The 25,753-nt window shown below is 45.4% G+C and overlaps 1 protein-coding gene across 2 annotated transcripts in view; it reads left to right on the forward strand.

Annotated features, from left to right (window-relative positions):
- LOC137903577 (leukocyte elastase inhibitor A-like) overlaps nt 1-15,477 on the forward strand; it is a 16,844-nt gene extending 1,367 nt beyond the window's left edge. The window contains exons 2-10 of one of the 2 annotated variants that reach the window (XM_068747704.1): nt 2,161-2,339; nt 9,104-9,235; nt 9,959-10,099; nt 10,495-10,612; nt 13,032-13,174; nt 13,343-13,420; nt 13,901-13,990; nt 14,068-14,248; nt 14,447-15,477. In XM_068747704.1, the coding sequence (XP_068603805.1) occupies nt 2,166-2,339; nt 9,104-9,235; nt 9,959-10,099; nt 10,495-10,612; nt 13,032-13,174; nt 13,343-13,420; nt 13,901-13,990; nt 14,068-14,248; nt 14,447-14,673 (1,284 nt within the window). In that variant the 5' untranslated portion in view covers nt 2,161-2,165 and the 3' untranslated portion in view covers nt 14,674-15,477. The remainder of the gene's footprint in view (nt 1-2,160; nt 2,340-9,103; nt 9,236-9,958; nt 10,100-10,494; nt 10,613-13,031; nt 13,175-13,342; nt 13,421-13,900; nt 13,991-14,067; nt 14,249-14,446) is intronic. The other variant, XM_068747705.1, reaches the window with a different exon arrangement.
- Nucleotides 15,478-25,753: the final 10,276 nt, after the last annotated feature.

The following is a 25,753-nucleotide window of genomic DNA, read 5'->3' on the forward strand; positions in this document are numbered from 1 at the left end:
CCCTGAACGTCCCCATTCATCTGGTCGCAATCCTTCGAATGTCCGAGTGCAGAAGGATCTCAGCACCTTTCACACTTCTGGCAGCCTCCAGAGATCCAGGGTTAGACCGAGGCCCGGTGCTTTTCCTCTTTTCATTGCACCTCGTGCTTTATCCACTTCATTCTGTGAAAAGGTACCTGTGTATATCTCGGGCTGGGAGCAAACACAGTGATGATCTGAACGCTAGGATGGTCAGCATTCAGGAAGGATGAGAACATTCTGTCCTCTTCCTGGATGAAAACAACATTCTTCCATTTCCCCCAAAAGTTCTTTTATCAGATAGAGAGGGAGGAGCTCAGTGTGTCATGATGTTAAGCCACCAGTGCTGGTCTATGACAGCATATTGATCATATTGATTATTGCATCGATTAACTATAGGCTTTGTTAAAAAGGAAAGTCTTTAATCTACTCTTGAACATAGAGATGGTGTCTGTCTCACGAACCAATCAGGGAGCTGATTCCACAATAAAGGAGCTTGATAACCGAAAGCTCCGCCCCCTGTCTGCTCTAGGAAATTTTTGGAACCACGAGCAGGCCAGCATTTTGGGACCGCAGGGTTCTAGTGGGGCAATATGGGATAATCATCTCTGTAAGGTAAGGAGGGGCCTGGCCAGTGAGGGCTTTAAAAGTAAGTAGAAGGATTTTATATTCAATCCGTTCCCTAACAGGAAGCCAATGCAGAGACGCCAGAACAGGGGAAATGTGTTCTCTCAGTCTGGTTCCTGTTAGAACACGAGCTGCTGAATTCTGGATCAGCTGGAGATGTTTAATAGACCTTTTTGGGCAGCCGGACAGTAAGGAGTTGCAGTAGTCCAGTCTGGAAGTCACAAAAGCATGGACTATTTGTTCTGCATCTTTTCGGGTTAGTAGGTGCCTGACCTTTGAAATATTCTGAAGGTGAAAGAATGCAGTCCTTGAGATATGCTTTATCTGGGACTGAAATGACAGGTCCTGATCAAAGATTACCCCCAGATTCTTGGCAGTGGTGCTGGTGGACACTGAGATGCCATCTAGTTCAACTACAACACTAGAACAAACATTTCTGAGATGCTTTGGCCCAAGAACCAGAACCTCAGTTTTATTTAGATTTAATAACAGGAAGTTCTCGGTCATCCAGGAGTTAATGTCCTTAAGGCACGTCTGAAGTCTAACCAACTGATCGACTTTGTCTGGCTGAACTGACAGGTACAATTGAGTATCGTCCGCATAGCAGACGATACTCAATTATACCCTAACCCTAACCCTGTGGAACTCCATATTTAACTTCATTGTACGTAGAAGATCCATCATGAACACGTACAAACTGAAATCTATCAGATAAATATGATCTAAACCAGTTCAATGCAGATCCTCTAACACCAACAGACTGTTCCAGCCTCTGTAACAGAATCTGATGATCTATTGTGTCAAAGGCTGCACTGAGATCTAATAAAATAAGCACGGAGACAAGTCCATTATCAGACGCTATTAAAGGTCATTGGTGACTTTAACTAATGCTGTCTCTGTGCTATGATGAGCTCTGAAACACGACTGGAAAACCTCAAATAACTGATTGTCTTGTAAGAATTCACACAGCTGACTGGAAACTGCTTTCTCTAGAAGCTTTGACAGGAATGGAAGGTTTGAAATTGGCCGATAGTTAGCCAAGACATCAGCATCCGATTTTTTGATTAGCGGTTTAATGACTGCTGTTTTAAAAGACTTTGGTACATAGCCTGTGAGTAAGGATAGATTAATTATATTTAGCAAAGCAATACTGATTGAGGGGAAGACTTCTTTAAGCAGCTTAGTTGGGACCGGGTCTAAGAGACAAGAGCACGGTTTAGATGAGGCAATAGCTGCACTCATTTGCTGCAAGTTAATGGGGGTGAAGCTATCCAAGTAACTATCAAGAGTAACAGCCGTATCTCTACTTCCATCACTCAGGGGGGGGGTCAATGCCACACGAAGGCAGACGCTGATGAATGACGTCCCTAATAGATTCGATTTTGGTACTGAAATCAGGCCCTGGATAAGCGGTAGAGGATGGATGGATGGATGGATGGATGGATGGATGGATGGATGGATGGATTGATGGATGGATGGATTGATGGATAGTGTTCTGTTCTCCTTTCGTTGCAGATACAATGGCACCATCCCTTCTATCCAAAGCCAACACCACTTTCGCTCTGTCTTTGTTCAGAAAGCTGAGTGATGAAGATAAGACCAAGAACAGCTTCTACTCTCCTTTTAGCATCTCTTCGGCCCTAGCTATGGTGATGCTGGGAGCCAGAGACAACACGGCTGCAGAGATGATAGAGGTACGTCACTCAGTCACTCAGTCACTCAGTCACTCAGTCACTCAGTCACACAGTCACACAGTCACTCAGTCACTCAGTCACTCAGTCACTCAGTCACTCAGTCACACAGTCACACAGTCACACAGTCACTCAGTCACACAGTCACTCAGTCACTCAGTCACTCAGTCACACAGTCACACAGTCACTCAGTCACACAGTCACTCAGTCACTCAGTCACTCAGTCACACAGTCACACAGTCACTCAGTCACTCAGTCACACAGTCACACAGTCACACAGTCACTCAGTCACTCAGTCACTCAGTCACTCAGTCACTCAGTCACACAGTCACTCAGTCACTCAGTCACTCAGTCACTCAGTCACACAGTCACTCAGTCACTCAGTCACACAGTCACACAGTCACACAGTCACTCAGTCACACAGTCACTCAGTCACTCAGTCACTCAGTCACACAGTCACTCAGTCACACAGTCACTCAGTCACTCAGTCACTCAGTCACTCAGTCACACAGTCACACAGTCACTCAGTCACACAGTCACTCAGTCACTCAGTCACTCAGTCACACAGTCACACAGTCACACAGTCACTCAGTCACTCAGTCACTCAGTCACTCAGTCACTCAGTCACTCAGTCACACAGTCACTCAGTCACTCAGTCACTCAGTCACTCAGTCACACAGTCACACAGTCACTCAGTCACTCAGTCACTCAGTCACTCAGTCACTCAGTCACACAGTCACACAGTCACTCAGTCACTCAGTCACTCAGTCACACAGTCACACAGTCACTCAGTCACTCAGTCACTCAGTCACTCAGTCACTCAGTCACACAGTCACACAGTCACTCAGTCACTCAGTCACTCAGTCACTCAGTCACTCAGTCACTCAGTCACACAGTCACTCAGTCACACAGTCACACAGTCACTCAGTCACTCAGTCACTCAGTCACACAGTCACTCAGTCACACAGTCACTCAGTCACTCAGTCACACAGTCACTCAGTCACTCAGTCACTCAGTCACACAGTCACTCAGTCACTCAGTCACACAGTCACTCAGTCACACAGTCACTCAGTCACTCAGTCACTCAGTCACTCAGTCACTCAGTCACACAGTCACTCAGTCACACAGTCACACAGTCACTCAGTCACTCAGTCACTCAGTCACTCAGTCACTCAGTCACACAGTCACACAGTCACTCAGTCACTCAGTCACTCAGTCACTCAGTCACTCAGTCACTCAGTCACTCAGTCACACAGTCACTCAGTCACACAGTCACACAGTCACTCAGTCACTCAGTCACTCAGTCACACAGTCACTCAGTCACACAGTCACTCAGTCACTCAGTCACACAGTCACTCAGTCACTCAGTCACTCAGTCACACAGTCACTCAGTCACTCAGTCACACAGTCACTCAGTCACACAGTCACTCAGTCACTCAGTCACTCAGTCACTCAGTCACTCAGTCACACAGTCACTCAGTCACACAGTCACACAGTCACTCAGTCACTCAGTCACTCAGTCACTCAGTCACTCAGTCACACAGTCACACAGTCACTCAGTCACTCAGTCACACAGTCACTCAGTCACTCAGTCACTCAGTCACTCAGTCACTCAGTCACTCAGTCACTCAGTCACTCAGTCACACAGTCACACAGTCACTCAGTCACTCAGTCACACAGTCACTCAGTCACTCAGTCACTCAGTCACTCAGTCACACAGTCACACAGTCACTCAGTCACTCAGTCACTCAGTCACTCAGTCACTCAGTCACTCAGTCACTCAGTCACTCAGTCACACAGTCACACAGTCACTCAGTCACTCAGTCACACAGTCACTCAGTCACTCAGTCACTCAGTCACTCAGTCACACAGTCACACAGTCACTCAGTCACTCAGTCACTCAGTCACTCAGTCACTCAGTCACTCAGTCACTCAGTCACTCAGTCACACAGTCACTCAGTCACACAGTCACACAGTCACTCAGTCACTCAGTCACTCAGTCACTCAGACACACAGACACTCAGTCACTCAGTCACTCAGTCACTCAGTCACTCAGTCACACAGTCACTCAGTCACTCAGTCACACAGTCACACAGTCACTCAGTCACTCAGTCACACAGTCACACAGTCACACAGTCACAGATTCACTCAGTCACTCAGTCACTCAGTCACACAGTCACTCAGTCACACAGTCACACAGTCACTCAGTCACACAGTCACTCAGTCACTCAGTCACTCAGTCACTCAGTCACTCAGTCACACAGTCACAGATTCACTCAGTCACACAGTCACTCAGTCACTCAGTCACTCAGTCACACAGTCACACAGTCACACAGTCACTCAGTCACACAGTCACTCAGTCACACAGTCACTCAGTCACTCAGTCACTCAGTCACTCAGTCACTCAGTCACACAGTCACACAGTCACACAGTCACAGATTCACTCAGTCACACAGTCACTCAGTCACTCAGTCACTCAGTCACTCAGTCACTCAGTCACACAGTCACTCAGTCACTCAGTCACTCAGTCACTCAGTCACTCAGTCACACAGTCACTCAGTCACACAGTCACTCAGTCACTCAGTCACACAGTCACTCAGTCACTCAGTCACTCAGTCACACAGTCACACAGTCACTCAGTCACTCAGTCACACAGTCACACAGTCACACAGTCACACAGTCACTCAGTCACTCAGTCACTCAGTCACTCAGTCACTCAGTCACTCAGTCACACAGTCACACAGTCACTCAGTCACTCAGTCACTCAGTCACTCAGACACACAGACACTCAGTCACTCAGTCACTCAGTCACTCAGTCACTCAGTCACACAGTCACACAGTCACTCAGTCACACAGTCACACAGTCACAGATTCACTCAGTCACTCAGTCACTCAGTCACACAGTCACTCAGTCACACAGTCACTCAGTCACACAGTCACACAGTCACACAGTCACTCAGTCACACAGTCACTCAGTCACTCAGTCACTCAGTCACTCAGTCACTCAGTCACTCAGTCACTCAGTCACACAGTCACAGATTCACTCAGTCACACAGTCACTCAGTCACTCAGTCACTCAGTCACACAGTCACTCAGTCACTCAGTCACACAGTCACACAGTCACTCAGTCACTCAGTCACTCAGTCACTCAGTCACACAGTCACAGATTCACTCAGTCACACAGTCACTCAGTCACACAGTCACACAGTCACACAGTCACAGATTCACTCAGTCACTCAGTCACTCAGTCACACAGTCACTCAGTCACACAGTCACACAGTCACACAGTCACTCAGTCACTCAGTCACTCAGTCACACAGTCACACAGTCACACAGTCACTCAGTCACACAGTCACACAGTCACACAGTCACAGATTCACTCAGTCACTCACTCACTCAGTCACACAGTCACTCAGTCACTCAGTCACTCAGTCACACAGTCACACAGTCACTCAGTCACTCAGTCACACAGTCACACAGTCACACAGTCACAGATTCACTCAGTCACTCAGTCACTCAGTCACACAGTCACTCAGTCACACAGTCACACAGTCACACAGTCACACAGTCACTCAGTCACACAGTCACTCAGTCACTCAGTCACTCAGTCACTCAGTCACACAGTCACACAGTCACAGATTCACTCAGTCACACAGTCACTCAGTCACTCAGTCACTCAGTCACTCAGTCACAGATTCACTCAGTCACTCAGTCACTCAGTCACTCAGTCACACAGTCACTCAGTCACTCAGTCACACAGTCACAGATTCACTCAGTCACAGTCACTCAGTCACACAGTCACTCAGTCACTCAGTCACTCAGTCACACAGTCACACAGTCACACAGACACAGATTCACTCAGTCACAGATTCACTCAGTCACAGATTCACACAGTCACTCAGTCAGAGTTCTGATGGGTTTTGCAGAATTTCAAAGTCTCTGTTCCGACAGGCGGAAGCAAAACACAAACACACTGGCTGCGGAGTTGTCCGTGTGTACTGTTACTGTATGTGTGTATGTGTGTACATATGTACAGTACACACAGCCAACACTAGGGGCAGGCAACCATTTTCATGACTCATGCCACTTTACAAGATACTCAAGCCCAAAGTGCCAACAATCTGTTTTTAGAGCTTTTAGTGTGATCAAACCTGCAGCAGTGCTAGCTACAAATGCGTCACACACAAAACGCACAGGCATGAAGCTACAAATGCGTCACACACAAAACACACAGGCATGAAGCTACAAATGCGTCACACACAAAACGCACAGGCATGAAGCTACAAATGCGTCACACACAAAACACACAGGCATGAAGCTACAAATGCGTCACACACAAAACACACAGGCATGAAGCTACAAATGCGTCACACACAAAACACACAGGCATGAAGCTACAAATGCGTCACACACAAAACGCACAGGCATGAAGCTACAAATGCGTCACACACAAAACACACAGGCATGAAGCTACAAATGCGTCACACAGGCATGAAGCTACAAATGCGTCACACACAAAACGCACAGGCATGAAGCTACAAATGCGTCACACACAAAACGCACAGGCATGAAGCTACAAATGCGTCACACACAAAACACACAGGCATGAAGCTACAAATGCGTCACACACAAAACGCACAGGCATGAAGCTACAAATGCGTCACACAGGCATGAAGCTACAAATGCGTCACACAGGCATGAAGCTACAAATGCGTCACACAGGCATGAAGCTACAAATGCGTCACACAGGCATGAAGCTACAAATGCGTCACACAGGCATGAAGCTACAAATGCGTCACACAGGCATGAAGCTACAAATGCGTCACACAGGCATGAAGCTACAAATGCGTCGCACAGGCATGAAGCTACAAATGCGTCGCACAGGCATGAAGCTACAAATGCGTCGCACAGGCATGAAGCTACAAATGCGTCGCACAGGCATGAAGCTACAAATGCGTCGCACAGGCATGAAGCTACAAATGCGTCACACAGGCATGAAGCTACAAATGCGTCGCACAGGCATGAAGCTACAAATGCGTCGCACAGGCATGAAGCTACAAATGCGTCGCACAGGCATGAAGCTACAAATGCGTCGCACAGGCATGAAGCTACAAATGCGTCACACACAAAACACACAGGCATGAAGCTACAAATGCGTCACACAGGCATGAAGCTACAAATGCGTCACACACAAAACGCACAGGCATGAAGCTACAAATGCGTCACACACAAAACGCACAGGCATGAAGCTACAAATGCGTCACACACAAAACGCACAGGCATGAAGCTACAAATGCGTCACACACAAAACGCACAGGCATGAAGCTACAAATGCGTCACACACAAAACACACAGGCATGAAGCTACAAATGCGTCACACACAAAACGCACAGGCATGAAGCTACAAATGCGTCACACAGGCATGAAGCTACAAATGCGTCACACAGGCATGAAGCTACAAATGCGTCACACAGGCATGAAGCTACAAATGCGTCACACAGGCATGAAGCTACAAATGCGTCACACAGGCATGAAGCTACAAATGCGTCACACAGGCATGAAGCTACAAATGCGTCACACAGGCATGAAGCTACAAATGCGTCGCACAGGCATGAAGCTACAAATGCGTCGCACAGGCATGAAGCTACAAATGCGTCGCACAGGCATGAAGCTACAAATGCGTCGCACAGGCATGAAGCTACAAATGCGTCGCACAGGCATGAAGCTACAAATGCGTCGCACAGGCATGAAGCTACAAATGCGTCGCACAGGCATGAAGCTACAAATGCGTCGCACAGGCATGAAGAGGACCGGTTCCGTTCCGTGGGATCCCTGTCCTCGTCTTTCCTGGCTCAGCTGTGCGCCGTCTGGTCTGTAGATGGATAGCTTCGGTTTCAAACATGCCTCTTTTGCGAGCGCTGTTTTTACAGATAAAGTTTTGTGTTTAGCCTCACTCTCTGTCCTACACTACACACGTTCAAAGCAAAGGGCGCACATCTCCCAGTCTCCTCTCGAAACAAATCCGTGCTCTCTTTTCCAGCTACGTTGTAAAGAGCGACTGGAACTTGGTTTATTTGCCAAGCTAGCCAATCAAGCATGATCACATCCACGCACTCACCACGTAAAGATTCACACGACATACTAAACGGTCGTTGAATTATTATTCAGTATCCTTCATTTCTTGTGAGGTTTTAAATGTAATCAAATACTTTTGTTTATTTGCTTCTTAATATTATCTGCATGCCAACGTAAATTCCCTCATGTGCCAGCCGTGGCACCTGTGTCTCAGGTTGAATGCCAGTCAACGTGATTTCATTTAACAATGAAATAGTTTAGCGTTAGCGATGATGTCGTCGGACTGTAACTTAAGGAAATCAACGGCCCAAAAGTTCTCAAGTGGACCTCCACATCAGACAACAGGCCAGCGCCGTTGTGTCTGGCTCTTGCTGGTGCTGGAATGACGCCACCAGAGGGCGTGGCTCGTGGTTTCTGTTCTGTCTTGTTCTGCTCTTTCTTTCTATCTATCTTTTCGAGCCAGTAACAACGGTGGAGTGTAACCGTGAGTCTGAATGTCACATCATCTTTGTCTGTGTGTAGCGCCCAATCACAACAAAACCTGCATCGAGGCATTTCCCTGCCTGACAGCCATCAGTGAGGAAGGTGTGTGTGTGTGTGCGTGTGTGTGTGTGCGTGCGTGTGTGTGTGTGTGTGTCAGCTCCGGGTTAAGATTTACATGGATCTGAATGGAGAGTCCTTTTGCCCCCCAGGTCCTCTCCTACACTGATATAGTGCAACCCAAGCAGCCGGAAGTGCAGCTGTGTCAGATGCCGATCCAGATGCCGATCCAGATGCCGATCCAGATGCCGATGCCGATGCAGCAGTCACAAAATGAGCCTCAGGTACTAAAAAAGCCAAAAACAGACTGATTATTATGTTTGATCGTTTTATGAGGCAGTTTTTCTGACAGTATTTCACGCTTCATTTCCAACAGCTGTAGAAATACTTGCCGTAGAGTTATTTTATATTGTTGCTAACTGTAATATTATTTGGTCTGGCTTTTCTCTTTCTCAATATTCTTTCCCAAACATGCTGGGGTCTCATTGAGACAAATTAAATCCTTTCCTTTAGGAATGTAGTCGGCTTTGACAAAAGTTATCTGAATAGCATTAAGTGCAGAAAACAATATCACAAAAATATGTCTTATGAGATCATTGCCGGGCAGCAGTCCATTCTAAAGTAGTAGCATAGACAAACTAACAGAAGAAAACGGACAAATTCATTATTGATGCCATGTGAACGCACTGAACGCTTTCATCTGGATCCAGCTGACTACAAAAGCACGGACTACCTTTTTCTGCATCTGTTTGGGTTAAATGCATGAATAAATAAGAAAGTTAAGGCTTGGGGTGTTCTGGGGGCTCCGTGCTGCCCTTGTTGGGCCCGGAGTGACAGCTCCTTCCTTTGGTGGAGCTTTCACTCACGCCAGCATGAACTCGTTAACTCCTCCCACCGGCCGCTGAGGTCAGTGGAGGAATGCATGAGCCTAATAATAGTTAGTGACATCATCATTCGGAGTTGTCCCTATGTGTTGCTGATTTTGTGTCTGATTGCGGTGTCTGAAGCCACAGAGCGATCATAATCTGCAAAAAGATGTCCACTCTGGCTTTCAACAACTGCTGAGCGAGCTCAACAAGGAAGACGCTCCCTACGCCCTCAGCGTCGCCAACAGGCTGTACGGAGAGAAGTCCTACCACATTCATAAGGTGTGTCTGTGTGCGTGCGTGGCTACGAGTTGGTGTGAGGAAAAAACACGTTTGCAACATGGTACTAAGCTCAGACGTGTAACTGCAGTATTTTTCCTGGTTACATTCACGTAAAGGTGTGGATTAAGGAATACAGTACATGCAATTTGAGTCCATTTGATGAATTGTTCAGTTGTTTCCTTTCTGGTCTTGGTCGTTAGTCTGTTGAAATATTAAGGCTTTAAAATGTGATTGACCTGCTAACTGTGTGAAGTAATGATAACCAACTCAGCCAATCAGTCTGAAGAAGGCTGCTCAACTCACATTGCTTTATTCCAATGCGTACTTTTGTTCTGTTGACTATTGCGGGTATGTAATTGTGATCTGATACTCAAATGCACTGTCCATGATTCCAGAAGTATTTATCGGAAACCCTCAAGTACTACGAAGCTGAGCTCGAGTCTGTGGACTTCAAGACTGGAGCCGAGTCAGCCAGGAACAAGATAAATACCTGGGTGGAGGAGAAGACACAACGTAGGATTCTCATTAACACTCCAATTCAACCATCAGTACGTTTTACGTACTAGAATATAAAGCCTGTGCATGAATACAGTATTACTGCTTTCACCCCCATGGCCTCTTAACCATTGTCATATGATCCTGAATATATATATATATTATTATAATTTATTTTTCTTAATTTTATATTATTTTCACCTCCGCCGAGGAGGTTATATTTTTCCCAGCGTTGATTTGTTTGTCTGTTAGCAACATAACTCTTCTGGTTCTGATCCAGAATGAGGTCATGAAAAAATATGAACTTTTAATATTGAAAACCCCATTTATGGATTAAAAATTCAGTTAAAAACATCAACTCTGATTCACTTAGACTTTTCATGGTGTATAAAGATACCGAGAACAATCTAGAAGCTTCTGGTGCTGATCCAGATCACCGTGTGGACGGTGCTGATCCAGTTAGGAGGGGAACGAGCTGCTTGGGGGAGGTCTGTGCTCTCGGAGTGCTTTTCTCGTAGTCGTTTTCAAGTTTTAAAGTTTTATTAATATAGCATGTAAATGGAAATTTATCTGGTGCGTAGAAATGGTTTAATCCAGTTTCCATTATTTCTTATTGGAAATATAGTTTTGGTTTTCGAACAGTATTACTGAACAAATTCTGTTTGAGAACTGAGGTTCCACCGTACGTTTATTGTTCTAGAAGTCTCAGTGAGTTATTTTGTTTTCATTTCTTTGTATTTGTGAATAAAATCCTATGAAGATTGAGAAGCCACTTACGCAATGGACCTACCATCAACGTCTGGGAGCATAAACACAAACAAATACATCAAAGTTAACATTATTATTGTTATTATTTGTTTTTTCATCTATTTATTAAAGTTCCGAAGGAACAACATAACATTGAAGTATAGTTTGTACACATATGTATACACACCATGCACATAGAAATGTACACGTACACACACGTACACACACATGCACATAAATAATTAAAATAATAAAAAAGTAGCAATAATAAGAAAAGTCTAAATAAAGAAATTGAATTAAAAAAATAAATAAATAGATAAAAACCATACAAAATTTATAAATGTATGTAATCTAATAATTAGTACATAAATAAATAAAACAAATATTAACAAAAAGGAGGTGGGGTCAATGTAGTTCCATTTAAGAGGCAGCCATTCATGACCATCAGGCTGTAGGGAGAGAAGCCCTCCGACACTCATGAGGTGTGTGTGTGCATGCGCGGCTACGAGTTGGTGTGAAATTATGCCACTTCAGAAAGGTATTTTTGCTAAAGTACTCCCATGTCAAATAAAAATAATCCTTTTAGTCCGAACCTAATTCCTTTGAACGCGTCTCATGACATCGTGTAAGCGATGGAGGTTTCTTTGTTCCGGTTTAATAGGACCAGTCTTCCAGACGATACTGTAACACATTTAATAACCGTTTTCTGCCTGTTCGAGAGATTACTCAAGGCTGAGGGTACTCCAAATAATGCCAGTGTAGGATCAGGGTGTAGTTTTGTTTGACAAATGTCCAACAACATATTAAATATTTTTATTCCAATAATGTCAGGACACTTCCAGAACGTACGAGCCAGCGTGGCCTGCTCTCGGCCGCGTTGCTCACAAGCAGTGCTCACCCCTGGAAACACTTTGGAGCCGTACTTTAGAGAGGTGTAGTCTGTGCAGAACTTCAGAACTTTGAAGACGAGCGTCAGTCCATCGAGAGGCAGTGACGCTTGTTCCGATGTCCCGTTGTCAGGCTTCTTCTTGATGATTTAGTGATGGCATATATTCTTTGTCTGATATTTCATTACATATTTTAGAAATTGAACCTTTTTTCAGTGGATCTTTTAAAAGTACCGTGTTAATCTCAGAGTCAGCGGGCTGAGATGGAAAATTAGAGAATGTTGCTTTAACAAAGCTACGTAAATATTTGAAAAGGTTAATATTTGCAATTTTGTATTTCTCACATAATTGGTCAAAGATTACGAATACTGTATTCCCCGAATATACAAATCCTGTATGGAATGTATCCCTTTGGCTCTCCATTGAGAAAATGAGACTTCAGAGTCCTGGAGTAAACTCATGATTCAAGATTCTTTATTGTCATTACAAAAAACACAAACATACAAAATGTTTGTGCGATTGGGGGTCGACCTCCTGCCAGTTACAATGTTTCCTAATTTGATGCCAAATCTTCACTGAGTGGGAAACGAGGCTTTTGACTTTGGGATCATTATTTTTGAAGGAGGCAGAAATCAATGCTTGTAATGAGGTAGAAATGAAACGCTGATTCTCATTCTCAACCCCCTCAGCCCCCGTGCATTGCACCAAATATAAATGAACATCATTTTGATGACATTTTGTATTTTCTTTTATGAAGTTAACAGCAAGAGGCTAACTACATATTGTTCGTCTCTGTCCACCAGATAAGATCAAGGATTTGCTTCCCCAGAATGTTTTGAACGATCAGACGAAGCTCGTGCTGGTCAATGCCATCTACTTCAAAGGCCTCTGGGACCGGCAGTTTAGGGAGGACGACACTACCGAGGCGGAGTTTACAGTGAAGAAGGTAACGCCACACAAGGCCAGCAAGTTCAAAGACCCAAATATCAGAAGTGTCCTTTGATCTTCTGCAGCTCCCAGCAAGAAGTACAAATACAACTACTGACGATAACTCCAGACAGACAGACAGACTGATTTACATTGAGGATCTCGATCTGTTCGCTCTCATCTTTAGGATAACATCAAGCTGGTGAAGATGATGACCCAAAAAAGTAAATTTCTTCTGGCCGACATTCCTGATGCAAGGTGTAAGGTGATGCCCCTATATTCCAGCAGAATGGGTCGGGCATGGTTTGTTTGCCATGTAGTTTAGTTCAATATTTTTTCAGTAGATAATTAAAAACTGTGTAGCGCTTTAGCCCAAGAATATCTGAAGCCATGCTATTTAAGATCTTCTTTCCATAAGAGATACATTTCTACTTAACCAATGCTAAAGATGAAATATAGAGCAGTGGACAGTGATGTTGCAAGAAGGTCTTCGGTTCAAATCCCCCTGGGTCTTTTCTGTGTGGCGTTTGAATGTTCTTTCCCTACCTGTGCGGTTTCTCCGGCCTCAAATCACCAAGAACATGCAACAATTGGTGACTGCGAATGTCCCGTAGGCGTGAATGTGAGTGTGATCGGTTTGCCTTCTATGTGACCCAATGAAATGGACATCTGTGTAGCTCGCCTCCCACCCAATGTCAGCTGGGATAGGTTCCAATGATCTCAAAGTAAGAACCTTTGTGTGCAGGTCCTGGAGGTGCCTTACAAAGACAAAGACCTCAGCATGCTGATATTCCTGCCCTACGCGATGGAGGATGAGACCACCGGCTTGGAGAAGGCAGGGCGTGCACACACGACGTGAAGAAGTGGCCATTTTGACCGTCAGGCTAACGGTAGACTTTGTGTCCACACTAGCTGGAGGAGATGCTGGACTGTGACCGGTTTGTGGCGTGGACTCATCCAAACAGGATGAGAGAAACGCTGGTTCAATTGAACCTGCCTCGATTCAAGATGGCCGAAAAGTACAGCTTGAACGATAAGCTGAAGAGCATGGGAATGAAGGACGCCTTCGATGAGTCAAAGAGTAAATTCTCAGGTAACGCATGTGCCATGAATGTGTATGTTGGGTACGCAAGAACAGAGAGATTCCAAAGAAATGCACCGAGAAAAGAATATCGCTAAGCCTGCTAAGATTGAAGCTGGATTTAAAATGCAATGCTAACCCCACACTTAAGCTAGTCGCTGATGTAGTCTGCGCTGGAGAATAAACAGACCGTCTCTCCTCGTCCATCAGGCATGTCCTCGGCCAACGACCTGGTGTTGTCTGACGCCATCCATCAGGCCTTCCTGGAAGTCAACGAGGAAGGAACCGAGGCTGCTGCTGCCACTGCCGCTGTCATGGCAACACGCTCTGCAAAAATTCCAATCAAATTTGTGGCAGACCATCCCTTCCTGTTCTTTATTCGACATAACTCCACCGACAGCGTTCTCTTCGTTGGAAGATGCTGCTCTCCTGAGTGAACGAGATAGTAACGCCCCGGATCAAAGCCTTTCTTCCAGTGTTAGATCCCGAGTACATCGGAGCACGACGCCCTACATGTCGACTGTTCTCTCTTCCTATAGGACGACCCCTCCTGCCTAGTTTCCCAAGCCGAGGAACATCCGCTTGTCTTTGCTGCAGGTCTTTGTTGGGTGTATCTTGTTCGCTTGATGTGTTCTTTGCTGAGCGAGGTAATATTACACACGGGGAAGGTCAATACGCTCTTGAGAAGCTTGAGGTGGGCCTGCATTTACATACGCTAACTTCTCCTGTCTTCCGGATCCTTCTCCTCCAATCACTGATTGTGCTTCTTACACTCACCTGCAGCTCGATCGGTCCTGCTTCTTCGTGTTCTCTGCTCCTGCCAGAGTTTTGCGACTTGTTCCTTCATTCCTGCGCTCTACCCTGATTTTCCTGGATTTTCACTTCCTGGTTGATCCAGTCCTGCCTGTTTTTTCGGATGTTTGCCCGCGGCTTTGGACTTGTCTGCCTGTTGTTTCGGATGTTTGCCCGCGGCTTTGGACTTGTCTGCCTGTTTTTTCGGATGTTTGCCCGCGGCTTTGGACTTGTCTGCCTGTTGTTTCGGATGTTTGCCCGCGGCTTTGGACTTGTCTGCCTGTTTTTTCGGATGTTTGCCCGCGGCTTTGGACTTGTCTGCCTGTTTATTGTGACCTTCGCCTGATTTTTGGAACTGCCTCGTTGCCTTGTTGCCTGCCCCTATCCTGATTGGTCTGCTGGTCTGTACTGACTGCCAACAATAAAGCTCAGTTTCTGGGTTACCCTTCGACTAGCGTGCGTTTGGTTTCTTACCTGCCTTGGCCCGAAACGGTTAAAATACTTCAAACAAAAGGAAAGCACATGCCACGAGAAATATTTTTTACTTTAATCGCTAAATGCCACTTAAAAGGAGAAATAATCCTCGTTGATTATTTCAACACGTTTCAATCGAAGAATCGCCCCGTTCATCATCACATTCTGTTTGCAAGAAAACTCTCCACATTGTTTGCCAAGTGATGTCACCTATGACATCACCTATGACATCACCTATGACATCACCAGCAATATAAAACCCAGGAAATGCTGCGTGAGTCCCACTCAGAACAGTTATTCATTTGAATTCACAGTAAAAATGAACATTACGTCCATGTCTCTTCTCCTGGGTCGTCCTCTAGTCCTGTTCCCTGGCAGTTCCATCCTCAGCATCCTTCTACCGATATAGTCCCTGTCTCTCCTCTGGACATGTCCAAACCATCAAAGTCTGGTCTCTCTGACCTTGTCTTCAAAACGTCTAACCTTCACTGTCCCTCTCATTGTCTCATTTCTAATCCTGTCCAACCTGGTCCCTCCCAAGGAGAACCTCAGCATCTTCATCTCCTCCACTTCTAGCTCCGCCTCCTGTCCTTTCCTCAGAGCCACTGTCTCTCAGCCGTCCATCACGGCTGTCCTCACCACTGTCTCTAAGCCGTCCATTATGGCTGTCCTCACCACTGTCTCTAAGCCGTCCATCATGGCTGTCCTCACCACTGTCTCTGAGCCGTCCATCATGGCTGTCCTCACCACTGTCTCTAAGCCGTCCATCATGTCTGTCCTCACCACTGTCTCTAAGCCGTCCATCATGGCTGTCCTCACCACTGTCTCTGAGCCGTCCATCATGGCTGTCCTCACCACTGTCTCTAAGCCGTCCATCATGTCTGTCCTCACCACTGTCTCTGAGCCGTCCATCATGGCTGTCCTCACCACTGTCTCTGAGCCGTCCATCATGGCTGTCCTCACCACTGTCTCTGAGCCGTCCATCATGGCTGTCCTCACCACTGTCTCTAAGCCGTCCATCATGTCTGTCCTCACCACTGTCTCTGAGCCGTCCATCATGGCTGTCCTTACCACTGTCTCTAAGCTGTCCATCATGGCTGTCCTCACCACTGTCTCTGAGCCGTCCATCATGGCTGTCCTCACCACTGTCTCTAAGCCGTCCATCATGGCTGTCCTCACCACTGTCTCTAAGCCGTCCATCATGGCTGTCCTCACCACTGTCTTGTAGACCTGTCCCTTCGTCCTATCACAGAGCACACCTGATACTCTCCTCCCCCCGTTCCAGCCTGCCTGCACACGATTCTTCACCTCCTTTCCACATTCTCTCCATCACTCTGCTCTGTTGACCCGAGGTACCTGAAGTCCTCTCCCTTCTTTACGTCTCTTCCTTGTAGCTTCACTGTCCCCCCTGGGACCTTCTCATGTACACACATGTACTCTGTTTCACTCCTGCTCTCCTTCATCCCTCTCTTTTCTAGAGCAGACCTCCACTTCTCTAGATTCTCCTCTACCTGCAGACCACAGTGTCATCTGCAAACATCATATTCAGAGGAGCTTCCTGTCTCACCTCATCTGTTAGTCTATCCATCACCATGGCAACAAAAAGGGGCTCAGAGCTGATCCCTGGTGCATCCCACCTCTACACTAAACTCCCCTGTTACTCCGACTGCACACTTCACTGCTGTCCTACATGTCCTGAAGTACTCTGATGTACTTCTCTGCCACTCCAGACTTCCTCATGCAGTACCACAGTACCTCATGCAGTACCACAGTACCTCATGCAGTACTACCGTTCATCTCTGGACATTATTCATCCTTTTCATCGCCTTTCTAACTTCTAACATTGCTAATCTTCATCACTTCCTGGTCCACAACAGGTTCCTCTACTCCCCTTTGTTCTCTCTCATTTTCCTCATTCAGTAATTCCTCTAAATACTTATTCCATCTTCCTACACACTACTGGCCTCTGTTTGACCTTTGACCTCTCTACTCTTCATCACTCTAACATGCTGAACATCCTTCCTGTCTCTACTCTTCATCACTCTAACATGCTGAACATCCTTCCTGTCTCTACTCTTCATCACTCTAACATGCTGAACATCCTTCCTGTCTCTACTCTTCATCACTCTAACATGCTGAACATCCTTCCTGTCTCTACTCTTCATCACTAACATGCTGAACATCCTTCCTGTCTCTACTCTTCATCACTCTAACATGCTGAACATCCTTCCTGTCTCTACTCTTCATCACTCTAACATGCTGAACATCCTTCCTGTCTCTACTCTTCATCACTCTAACATGCAGAACATCCTTCCTGTCTCTACTCTTCATCACTCTAACATGCTGAACATCCTTCCTGTCTCTACTCTTCATCACTAACATGCTGGACATCCTTCCTGTCTCTACTCTTCATCACTAACATGCTGAACATCCTTCCTGTCTCTCCTCTTCATCACTCTAACATGCTGAACATCCTTCCTGTCTCTACTCTTCATCACTCTAACATGCTGAACATCCTTCCTGTCTCTACTCTTCATCACTAACATGCTGAACATCCTTCCTGTCTCTACTCTTCATCACTCTAACATGCTGAACATCCTTCCTGTCTCTACTCTTCATCACTCTAACACGCTGAACATCCTTCCTGTCTCTCCTCTTCATCACTAACATGCTGAACATCCTTCCTGTCTCTACTCTTCATCACTAACATGCTGAACATCCTTCCTGTCTCTACTCTTCATCACTCTAACATGCTGAACATCCTTCCTGTTTCTACTCTTCATCACTAACATGCTGAACATCCTTCCTGTCTCTACTCTTCATCACTCTAACATGCTGAACATCCTTCCTGTCTCTACTCTTCATCACTAACATGCTGAACATCCTTCCTGTCTCTACTCTTCATCACTAACATGCTGAACATCCTTCCTGTCTCTACTCTTCATCACTCTAACATGCTGAACATCCTTCCTGTCTCTACTCTTCATCACTAACATGCTGAACATCCTTCCTGTCTCTACTCTTCATCACTCTAACATGCTGAACATCCTTCCTGTCTCTACTCTTCATCACTCTAACATGCTGAACATCCTTCCTGTCTCTACTCTTCATCACTCTGACATGCTGAACATCCTTCCTGTCTCTACTCTTCATCACTAACATGCTGAACATCCTTCCTGTCTCTACTCTTCATCACTCTAACATGCTGAACATCCTTCCTGTCTCTACTCTTCATCACTCTAACATGCTGAACATCCTTCCTGTCTCTACTCTTCATCACTAACATGCTGAACATCCTTCCTGTCTCTACTCTTCATCACTCTAACATGCTGAACATCCTTCCTGTCTCTACTCTTCATCACTAACATGCTGAACATCCTTCCTGTCTCTACTCTTCATCACTCTAACATGCTGAACATCCTTCCTGTCTCTACTCTTCATCACTAACATGCTGAACATCCTTCCTGTCTCTACTCTTCATCACTAACATGCTGAACATCCTTCCTGTCTCTACTCTTCATCACTCTAACATGCTGAACATCCTTCCTGTCTCTACTCTTCATCACTAACATGCTGAACATCCTTCCTGTCTCTACTCTTCATCACTCTAACATGCTGAACATCCTTCCTGTCTCTACTCTTCATCACTCTGACATGCTGAACATCCTTCCTGTCTCTACTCTTCATCACTAACATGCTGAACATCCTTCCTGTCTCTACTCTTCATCACTCTAACATGCTGAACATCCTTCCTGTCTCTACTCTTCATCACTCTAACATGCTGAACATCCTTCCTGTCTCTACTCTTCATCACTCTAACATGCTGAACATCCTTCCTGTCTCTCCTCTTCATCACTGTAACATGCTGAACATCCTTCCTGTCTCTACTCTTCATCACTCTAACATGCTGAACATCCTTCCTGTCTCTACTCTTCATCACTAACATGCTGAACATCCTTCCTGTCTCTCCTCTTCATCACTCTAACATGCTGAACATCCTTCCTGTCTCTACTCTTCATCACTAACATGCTGAACATCCTTCCTGTCTCTACTCTTCATCACTCTAACATGCTGAACATCCTTCCTGTCTCTACTCTTCATCACTAACATGCTGAACATCCTTCCTGTCTCTACTCTTCATCACTCTAACATGCTGAACATCCTTTCTGTCTCTACTCTTCATCACTAACATGCTGAACATCCTTCCTGTCTCTACTCTTCATCACTCTAACATGCTAAACATCCTTCCTGTCTCTACTCTTCATCACTCTAACATGCTGAACATCCTTCCTGTTTCTACTCTTCATCACTAACATGCTGAACATCCTTCCTGTCTCTACTCTTCATCACTCTAACATGCTAAACATCCTTCCTGTCTCTACTCTTCATCACTCTAACATGCTGAACATCCTTCCTGTTTCTACTCTTCATCACTAACATGCTGAACATCCTTCCTGTCTCTACTCTTCATCACTAACATGCTGAACATCCTTCCTGTCTCTCCTCTTCATCACTCTAACATGCTGAACATCCTTCCTGTCTCTACTCTTCATCACTCTGACATGCTGAACATCCTTCCTGTCTCTACTCTTCATCACTCTAACATGCTGAACATCCTTCCTGTCTCTACTCTTCATCACTCTAACATGCTGAACATCCTTCCTGTCTCTACTCTTCATCACTCTAACATGCTGAACATCCTTCCTGTCTCTACTCTTCATCACTAACATGCTGAACATCCTTCCTGTCTCTACTCTTCATCACTCTAACATGCTGAACATCCTTCCTGTCTCTACTCTTCATCACTCTAACATGCTGAACATCCTTCCTGTCTCTACTCTTCATCACTCTAACATGCTGAACATCCTTCCTGTCTCTACTCTTCATCACTAACATGCTGAACATCCTTCCTTTCTCTACTCTTCATCACTCTAACATGCTGAACATCCTTCCTGTCTCTACTCTTCATCACTAACATGCTGAACATCCTTCCTGTCTCTACTCTTCATCACTAACATGCTGAACATCCTTCCTGTCTCTACTCTTCATCACTCTAACATGCTGAACATCCTTCCTGTCTCTACTCTTCATCACTCTAACATGCTGAACATCCTTCCTGTCTCTCCTCTTCATCACTGTAACATGCTGAACATCCTTCCTGTCTCTACTCTTCATCACTCTAACATGCTGAACATCCTTCCTGTCTCTACTCTTCATCACTAACATGCTGAACATCCTTCCTGTCTCTCCTCTTCATCACTCTAACATGCTGAACATCCTTCCTGTCTCTACTCTTCATCACTCTAACATGCTGAACATCCTTCCAGTCTCTACTCTTCATCACTAACATGCTGAACATCCTTCCTGTCTCTACTCTTCATCACTCTAACATGCTGAACATCCTTCCTGTCTCTACTCTTCATCACTCTAACATGCTGAACATCCTTCCAGTCTCTACTCTTCATCACTAACATGCTGAACATCCTTCCTGTCTCTCCTCTTCATCACTCTAACATGCTGAACATCCTTCCTGTCTCTACTCTTCATCACTCTAACATGCTGAACATCCTTCCTGTCTCTACTCTTCATCACTAACATGCTGAACATCCTTCCTGTCTCTACTCTTCATCACTCTAACATGCTGAACATCCTTCCTGTCTCTACTCTTCATCACTCTAACATGCTGAACATCCTTCCTGTCTCTACTCTTCATCACTCTAACATGCTGAACATCCTTCCTGTCTCTACTCTTCATCACTCTAACATGCTGAACATCCTTCCTGTCTCTACTCTTCATCACTCTAACATGCTGAACATCCTTCCTGTCTCTCCTCTTCATCACTGTAACATGCTGAACATCCTTCCTGTCTCTACTCTTCATCACTCTAACATGCTGAACATCCTTTCTGTCTCTACTCTTCATCACTAACATGCTGAACATCCTTCCTGTCTCTACTCTTCATCACTCTAACATGCTGAACATCCTTCCTGTCTCTACTCTTCATCACTAACATGCTGAACATCCTTCCTGTCTCTACTCTTCATCACTCTAACATGCTGAACATCCTTCCTGTCTCTACTCTTCATCACTCTAACATGCTGAACATCCTTCCTGTCTCTACTCTTCATCACTAACATGCTGAACATCCTTCCTGTCTCTACTCTTCATCACTCTAACATGCTGAACATCCTTCCTGTCTCTACTCTTCATCACTCTGACATGCTGAACATCCTTCCTGTCTCTACTCTTCATCACTCTAACATGCTGAACATCCTTCCTGTCTCTACTCTTCATCACTAACATGCTGAACATCCTTCCTGTCTCTACTCTTCATCACTCTAACATGCTGAACATCCTTCCTGTCTCTACTCTTTATCACTCTAACATGCTGAACATCCTTCCTGTCTCTCCTCTTCATCACTGTAACATGCTGAACATCCTTCCTGTCTCTACTCTTCATCACTCTAACATGCTGAACATCCTTCCTGTCTCTACTCTTCATCACTAACATGCTGAACATCCTTCCTGTCTCTCCTCTTCATCACTCTAACATGCTGAACATCCTTCCTGTCTCTACTCTTCATCACTCTAACATGCTGAACATCCTTCCTGTCTCTACTCTTCATCACTAACATGCTGAACATCCTTCCTGTCTCTACTCTTCATCACTCTAACATGCTGAACATCCTTCCTGTCTCTACTCTTCATCACTCTAACATGCTGAACATCCTTCCTGTCTCTACTCTTCATCACTCTAACATGCTGAACATCCTTCCTGTCTCTACTCTTCATCACTCTAACATGCTGAACATCCTTCCTGTCTCTACTCTTCATCACTCTAACATGCTGAACATCCTTCCTGTCTCTACTCTTCATCACTCTAACATGCTGAACATCCTTCCTGTCTCTACTCTTTATCACTCTAACATGCTGAACATCCTTCCTGTCTCTCCTCTTCATCACTGTAACATGCTGAACATCCTTCCTGTCTCTACTCTTCATCACTCTAACATGCTGAACATCCTTCCTGTCTCTACTCTTCATCACTAACATGCTGAACATCCTTCCTGTCTCTCCTCTTCATCACTCTAACATGCTGAACATCCTTCCTGTCTCTACTCTTCATCACTCTAACATGCTGAACATCCTTCCTGTCTCTACTCTTCATCACTAACATGCTGAACATCCTTCCTGTCTCTACTCTTCATCACTCTAACATGCTGAACATCCTTCCTGTCTCTACTCTTCATCACTCTAACATGCTGAACATCCTTCCTGTCTCTACTCTTCATCACTCTAACATGCTGAACATCCTTCCTGTCTCTACTCTTCATCACTCTAACATGCTGAACATCCTTCCTGTCTCTACTCTTCATCACTAACATGCTGAACATCCTTCCTGTCTCTACTCTTCATCACTCTAACATGCTGAACATCCTTCCTGTCTCTACTCTTCATCACTAACATGCTGAACATCCTTCCTGTCTCTACTCTTCATCACTAACATGCTGAACATCCTTCCTGTCTCTACTCTTCATCACTAACATGCTGAACATCCTTCCTGTCTCTACTCTTCATCACTCTAACATGCTGAACATCCTTCCTGTCTCTACTCTTCATCACTAACATGCTGAACATCCTTCCTGTCTCTACTCTTCATCACTCTAACATGCTGAACATCCTTCCTGTCTCTACTCTTCATCACTCTAACATGCTGAACATCCTTCCTGTCTCTACTCTTCATCACTCTAACATGCTGAACATCCTTCCTGTCTCTACTCTTCATCACTCTAACATGCTGAACATCCTTCCTGTCTCTACTCTTCATCACTAACATGCTGAACATCCTTCCTGTCTCTACTCTTCATCACTCTAACATGCTGAACATCCTTCCTGTCTCTACTCTTTATCACTCTAACATGCTGAACATCCTTCCTGTCTCTCCTCTTCATCACTGTAACATGCTGAACATCCTTCCTGTCTCTACTCTTCATCACTCTAACATGCTGAACATCCTTCCTGTCTCTACTCTTCATCACTAACATGCTGAACATCCTTCCTGTCTCTCCTCTTCATCACTCTAACATGCTGAACATCCTTCCTGTCTCTACTCTTCATCACTCTAACATGCTGAACATCCTTCCTGTCTCTACTCTTCATCACTAACATGCTGAACATCCTTCCTGTCTCTACTCTTCATCACTCTAACATGCTGAACATCCTTCCTGTCTCTACTCTTCATCACTCTAACATGCTGAACATCCTTCCTGTCTCTACTCTTCATCACTCTAACATGCTGAACATCCTTCCTGTCTCTACTCTTCATCACTCTAACATGCTGAACATCCTTCCTGTCTCTACTCTTCATCACTCTAACATGCTGAACATCCTTCCTGTCTCTCCTCTTCATCACTGTAACATGCTGAACATCCTTCCTGTCTCTACTCTTCATCACTCTAACATGCTGAACATCCTTCCTGTCTCTACTCTTCATCACTAACATGCTGAACATCCTTCCTGTCTCTCCTCTTCATCACTCTAACATGCTGAACATCCTTCCTGTCTCTACTCTTCATCACTCTAACATGCTGAACATCCTTCCTGTCTCTACTCTTCATCACTAACATGCTGAACATCCTTCCTGTCTCTACTCTTCATCACTCTAACATGCTGAACATCCTTCCTGTCTCTACTCTTCATCACTCTAACATGCTGAACATCCTTCCTGTCTCTACTCTTCATCACTCTAACATGCTGAACATCCTTCCTGTCTCTACTCTTCATCACTCTAACATGCTGAACATCCTTCCTGTCTCTACTCTTCATCACTAACATGCTGAACATCCTTCCTGTCTCTACTCTTCATCACTCTAACATGCTGAACATCCTTCCTGTCTCTACTCTTCATCACTAACATGCTGAACATCCTTCCTGTCTCTACTCTTCATCACTAACATGCTGAACATCCTTCCTGTCTCTACTCTTCATCACTAACATGCTGAACATCCTTCCTGTCTCTACTCTTCATCACTCTAACATGCTGAACATCCTTCCTGTCTCTACTCTTCATCACTAACATGCTGAACATCCTTCCTGTCTCTACTCTTCATCACTCTAACATGCTGAACATCCTTCCTGTCTCTACTCTTCATCACTCTAACATGCTGAACATCCTTCCTGTCTCTGTCTCTCTGTCCTTCCAGCCTGTTCAGATCATTCTCTCCCTCTTTACTATCTAACCTTCATACAGGTCATCATATGCCCTCTGTTTCACCTTTGACCTCTACCTTTGCCTTGCATCTCATCTCCCTGTTCTCCTGTTTCCTCTCATCTGTCCTCTAAATGTCCCACTTCTTCTTAGCTAACCTCCTTTCCTGTCTACACTCCTGCACTTCCTGGTTCAGAATCAGAATCAGAATCAGAAGGTGTTTATTGTCAGTGAGGGTTCAGACTAGGAATGTTTCTCGGTGAAGTCGTGCTACATGTAACAGTAATGACAAAATACAAAAAACATACAAGTACAGACACATCAGCAGCAGCAGGAGTGGATACACAGATGTGTATTAGCAGCAGTAAACTAGTGTAATCACGCAGTGCAAATAGAACAGTGCAAGTTATCAGTTATGAATGTTCAAGAGACAGAATTATTGATTGTTCATGAGTCTTACAGTCGAGGGGAAGAAGCTGTTCTTGTGGCGGGAGGTTCTGGTCCGGATGGACCGTAGCCTCCTGCCTGAGGGGAGAGGGTCAAAGAGTCCGTGTCCAGGGTGAGAAGGGTCGGCTGTGATCCGACCTGCACGCCTCCGAGTCCTGGAGATATGCAGGTCCTGGAGGGACGGCAGCTTGCAGCCGATCACCTTCTCCGCAGCACATACAATGCGCTGCAGTCTGTGTCTGTTCCTGGTGGTGGCGCCAGCGTACCACACGGTGATGGAGGAGGTGAGGACGGACTCCACGATGGAGGTGTAGAACTGCACCAACATCTGGGTAGCAGCTTGAGTTTCCTCAGCTGCTGCAGGAAGTACATCCTCTGCTGAGCCTTCTTGTTGAGGGAGCTGATGGTCGGCTCCCACTTGAGGTCCCGGGTGATGGTGGTGCCCAGGAAGCGGAAAGAGTCCACGATGGAGATGGGGGTAGGGGAGTCTGTGAGGGCGAGGGGGGGCGGTGGGGCTGTGACTTTCCTGAAGTCCACGATCATCTCCACTGTTTTCTGGCTGTTCAGCTCCAGGTTGTTGCTGCTACACCAGGAC

The sequence above is a fragment of the Brachionichthys hirsutus genome, chromosome 14 (assembly GCF_040956055.1).
Source record: "Brachionichthys hirsutus isolate HB-005 chromosome 14, CSIRO-AGI_Bhir_v1, whole genome shotgun sequence".
NCBI classification, from domain to species: domain Eukaryota; kingdom Metazoa; phylum Chordata; class Actinopteri; order Lophiiformes; family Brachionichthyidae; genus Brachionichthys; species Brachionichthys hirsutus.